This window comes from Mycetomoellerius zeteki, unplaced genomic scaffold (assembly GCF_001594055.1).
Source record: "Mycetomoellerius zeteki isolate Tzet28-1 unplaced genomic scaffold, Tzet1.0 scaffold1486, whole genome shotgun sequence".
In the NCBI taxonomy this organism is placed as follows: domain Eukaryota; kingdom Metazoa; phylum Arthropoda; class Insecta; order Hymenoptera; family Formicidae; genus Mycetomoellerius; species Mycetomoellerius zeteki.
The window spans coordinates 1-5,696 of NW_017256432.1; the positions used below are offsets into that span (position 1 = coordinate 1).

The window sequence follows — 5,696 nt, forward strand, 5'->3', positions numbered from 1 at the left end:
AGTTTTAAGCTTCGCTTAAAATTAAAGTAATGTTGCTGCAATCGGGCCTAATTGGAACGGATTACCGCACTAAAATGCTTTAGGTATTATCATTCTAATAATAGCGCGATCGAGTAACGTTATCAAGAGATTATCACTGAAGATAATGGAGATTATTGCAACGGTCAATCACAATATTTGCTGATGTAATTAAAACGTATAGCATATTTATGTCATATATAAATAGAAAATTATTCTTTTAACATTAAAAAAATAAATATTTCTTACAGGAGATTATAAAAATAATGTCTTCTTGAGACTACACGGGTATTTTTCTAAAAGAAAATAATTTCTCTTCTGTTTAATATTCTCAAAAGATAACAAAACACAGCAATGAAGTTTACATACCTATTTGTATAATAAAATACATATCTACCTGAATTACACATAAGCTTCATATTTGAAAAGCAGTAGATAGATATCTTCGCGAATGTATGTTACAGCAAATTCGTTTATAAGACACCACGTGCAGCGTACTCCGCGAGTATCGATCGACTGACGAGACGCACAAATATCCTATTGTTACTTATTACTGGTTGCTCGCTGGCGCAGGCGCTACCTTGTATCAATTGCACGTGCGTTTAAGTCGCTACAGTAGCATCCGCGCGTTCCGTGAGCAATCATGAATGTCAGTGATCCCGTCATCATGTCACAACGGGATGTGAGTGATTACAGTATTCAATTGAATCGTTGGTTTCTAAAACTGGTGGGCGCTTGGCCAAGTTCATCCTCGACTACAGTCAGAGAAAAGGTGATTTCAACAATATTGATAATCATCTGCTACTCGTTAATAGCCTATACGGTCATACCTTGTATTCTGAACATCGTGTTCGAAGAGACCGATGTGCAGAAAAAATTAAGAGCTGTTGGTCCATTAAGTCACTGGTGCATGGGCGGCATAAATTACTTCTCACTGCTGTTTCGTAGCCGCGATATACATCGTTGCGTGGAGCACGTGAGGACCGATTGGCGGATGATGACAGAGATAGGAGACCGTCAAGTGATGCTCAAATATGCCAAATTTGGCCGTTTTGTCGCTGGGTTATGCGCAATTTTCATGCACGGCGGTGTGTTCTCGCACAGTGTGATGCAGGACTTCATGCCGACATTTGTATACATCGGAAACGTGAGCGTGTCAGTGCATGTATTACCGTGTCCCACGTACAGCAAGTTCGTAGATATTACGCGGAGCCCAGCGGGCGAAATTGCATTTGCAGTGCAGCTCCTCTCGAGCATCGTCGTCAATTCCGTCACCGCTGGTGGCTGCAGTCTCGCAGCGGTGTTTGCGATGCATGCGTGTGGCCAGTTGAATATACTGATGAGATGGCTGGATCAGCTCGATCATCGAAAGCAGCAAGATATGGTACAGCATCGATTGGCAATCATTGTGGAGCATCATCTAAGAGTGTTAAGGTAATATCGATATAAATTTAAAAGTTGATATTTCTGTTTGATGTATAAAAAATAAAATCTTTTATATTTTGATGTCTTTGATCTTGGAGAGAGAGAGAGGAGAGAGAGCCATTCTGAAAATATGTCTCATCTGATTCTCTTTTTCCTTTTCTCAATATTATATTATAATTTAGTTCCAAAAAAAGTTTATATATGTAAAATATGATTGTAATTTACGTTACTTACAGCTTCGTGGCACAAATGGAAGCACTTTTAAATCAGATATGTTTTGTAGAATTGCTAGGATGTACGTTTAACTTATGTATGATCGGATATTATATTATTACGGTACGCTAAAAGATTAAAAAGACAAATTTATAATTAAGACACATGTATGACTTTTCATATTTAAATAAATTGTAAAATGAAAAACGCAAATATAAGAAATAATTATCACAGAGAAAAAATTGCCACAATACAATCAATAACGACAGCAAACACGATGATGATTATGATTTGATGATTATGATTTGAGAATCACATGACTTACCGTCATATCTTTGGTGTAAAGAAGCGTCAAATTTCAGAAGGTAAGTGTTAATAGTTGTAATTTGAGATTAGATCGATGAAAATAAGTCTAATCATGTAAGAGGAAATCCTGTTTTCAGTCAAAGCGAATTGTAAAACGTAAATATTTCAGTGTGAATTTATATACATATCCAATTCTGCAAACACTCTTTGCGAGCCGATACGTTTCAGTCTTAAAACACAATCATGAACAAAATTAGATAGAAAGATAATATTATATATTAATTTGATTTGGTTATTCTTATAAGATAAGATTATTATTCTAAGCATTAGAATTATTTCATTCTTATTTTTTATTAAATGTTAAACAAGAATAAATGGTACTCACGGATGTTGTAAATGTGAATCAGACCGTTGCTATGACTTGAGGTAAACAGCAAGTAACGCCGCCATACCGTGATTTTCGTGCATGCGCTATCAGATATTGGCCCATGATCTTCATCTACTGTCGTACTGGATGTACTGTGGCATTACGTTCTTATATTATTTTTTTAAAACAATTAATATATAATAATATTTTGAATAATAATTATACATGTAAATTACATCATAAATTGTCATAATAAATTATGATAAACTTTCAGGGATGGAATACATTAGAGACAAAAATGACAATAGCTTGTATGATGATTATATATACATCGATGACTTTCAACATTTTTATGTTCTGTTATATTGGCGAAACCATAACAGAACAGGTAAAAAATATAAATTATGAAATAAAAATTTTATGGTATAATATACAATATACGGGCTGAGCAAAAAGTCCTGTACCGGTGAAATATCTAGAAAACTAAGCATTTCCGAAAGAAGGGTTTCGTAGAAAAGTTATAGGGTTTTAAATGATCTATTCATTGATCTGGTCAGTCTGACCTTGGGTGGCGTCGCCAAGATCAGCTCAAGGTCTCATCGATTTTTTTAAATGGCATATCTTATTTTTGACTCCAGAATCTGGTAATTAATGTCAAGAGCTTATCACAACATTACAAGAAAGTTATTTTTCATAAAGTACTTTTCGATTTATAAGGCTCAAAATTATAGTACCGCCGGTATTAGCATTACGCAAGTCCGACCGACGGCTAAAACTTTTTGAAAATTGTTCAGGATCATGTGCTGGATAACATTTGTCAAGATCGAAGCTATTGGAGGTTGTATTGTATCTTTTATTTTCATTTTTAGGTAAAAATGAATTTTTAGTGCAAAAATAAAAATAAAAGGAATAATCTTCAATGACCTTGATCTTGATAAATGTTATCCAGGACATGATCCTGAACAACATTCAAGAGGTTTCAGCCATCGGTCGGACATCTTGCGTAATGCTAATGTCAGCAGTACTGTAACTTTCGATCTTTATAATTGGAAAAGTATTCAATAAAAAATAATTTTATTATAGTGTTTTAAAAAACTTTCGACACCGGCTATTAGATTCTGGAATCAAAATTAGAGTATTCCCTTCAAAAAAAATCAATGTAACCTGATCTTGGCCACGTCACCTAAGGTGAAATTGATAAGATCAGTGAATAGATCATTTAAAATCGTACAACTTTTGTAGAAAACAATTCTTTCGAAAATGCTTAGTTTTTGAGATATTTCACCTGTCCGAAACTTTACTCATCTTGAATATGTATTGTATATGTACATATTTTCCGAGTTTTATAAATAAAAGTTCTAAATATATGGAATTATCACAACTTTTCCATATTATATACTAAATAATTTAATAGTGTAAACAAGTAGGAGAAATAGCTTATATGACGAATTGGTATCGTTTGCCACATAAAACGGCTCGAGGTCTGATCTTAATTATCTCTCGATCGAGTAGTGTGATCAAATTAACTGCAGGGAAATTAGTTCATCTTTCTATCGCAACTTTTGGTGATGTAAGTACACGAAATGTATGTTATGTATATTATCATAGGCGCCAACTTGCGAAAAATATGAGGGAGACACCGAGAAACATTGAAGAGGAACACAACAATATTCACTTTTTTGCTGTTCTACTGATTTACATATATTATATAAATTTACATAATATAAATCGCTGAAATAACTGAAATCTATTAAATTAATGGAGATTTTAACGATTTCAGCGACCGTGACAGGTTCTTAGACACAATGAGAGTTATGTCATTTTGTACAAAGCGTTAGCAAATTTTCTAGTTGCCACTATAACTTCATATTACATTTAAATAATCGTATGAACTAATAAAATACAAGACATCTATTATCTATATCATTTATAAATCCTAAAAACAAGATATAAAACTATAGTGCACAAGATATTTTGCAGGTATTTGGTTACAGGAAAAGGGTCCTTTCTTAGGTTTCTCTAGTACGTGTATGTGCAGGGACACTAGAGGTTCCTTCCAAGAGCATATTCGAATTCCCACCTGAGTACTCTCCGAGTATCATGTCATACTTGCTGTTTAACAAACGTTAAACAAGGATGACATGATATCCGAGGAGTACCCTGATGAGAATTAAAACACGCCTCAACAAGCGATTCTTGTCAGCTCAACAAAATAATCATTTCATCCTTGTTTAACATTGGCGAACAACAAAAATGTAATAATACATTGTGCCACACCGTGTCATCATACCGTCTCTTGTTGGAAAACACTCTAGAATAGCAGACGACGTGTCAGCGTCACCACTTTTAATTCATCGTATCAACGATATGTATAGCGTAATGTCACGTGGCCGATGCTTTCTCACAGTTTTGATTTCTCGCAGAAATTATTTGCAATTGTTAAAAAATCTTTTGTTAAAAAACCAAAAAATAAAAATTATTGAGGGGGCATTGCCCCTCCAATAAAATTATTAGGAGGGGGGGGGGGCAAAAAGTGGTCGGCGCCTATGTATATTATGTTTTTATAACATTTTATAGTCAAATATATGTTCAAAATATTTTAGGTGATGAGAACCTCCATGATATATCTAAACATGCTTCGGACCATGACAGCTTCTTAGACAATAATAGTTACACCATTTTGTATAAAGCGTTAGCAAATTTTCTAGTTATCACTACAAATTTATATACCATGTATAAATAACGATATAAATTATTAATAAAATACAGGACACCTATAACATGTAGTATATTTCTGTATCCCGAAAATATAATATAAATAAATAAAAATTGTTAAGAATTAAATTGAAGCAAATTATTAGGATCTAATGATATAAAATCAAACAATAAATAAATAAAAGCTATTTTAGTCGAGCTTATTTTTGTTACTAAATATATCAATATTAAACAATAAAGTAAGTTTGTAAGAAATTACAAAACCAATATTTCGATCTTTAATATGATCATCCTCTATGTCACAATAAATATAACACTATAAAAATGTCCATAGAAATTTACTATGATTCTTATGACTATAGAAATATACATAGTTTACCTGCATATTACTCTAATATGTATATGCGCAGCACCGTCGTCTGTGTGAATTATACAGTTGATTTAGTGTTTCTTACACATTCGTATATTACACAGATGTGTAAGAAACACTAAACCAATTTGTGTATGCACATTGCGAATATTTGGGACTTTCTATCTTTCTCTCTCGCACAAATGTTGGCTTCACTTCGGTATACAGGCCAGCATAAGCAATTCCTCTTCCAGTAGTATATGTTCTAAGCACAAACGTTACTTTGACTTTAAGCGAGACTTA

General features: G+C 33.3%; 1 protein-coding gene across 1 annotated transcript; it reads left to right on the top strand.

Moving 5' to 3' along the window:
• The first annotated feature begins 651 nt into the window (after positions 1-651).
• LOC108720175 (odorant receptor 82a) lies at positions 652-5,013 on the top strand. Its single transcript, XM_018462867.1, has 5 exons — positions 652-1,452; positions 1,680-1,779; positions 2,604-2,717; positions 3,744-3,899; positions 4,933-5,013. The coding sequence occupies exons 1-5, from the start codon at positions 662-664 to the stop codon at positions 4,987-4,989; spliced, it is 1,218 nt and encodes a 405-aa protein (XP_018318369.1). The 5' UTR covers positions 652-661; the 3' UTR covers positions 4,990-5,013.
• The last annotated feature ends 683 nt before the right edge of the window (positions 5,014-5,696 follow it).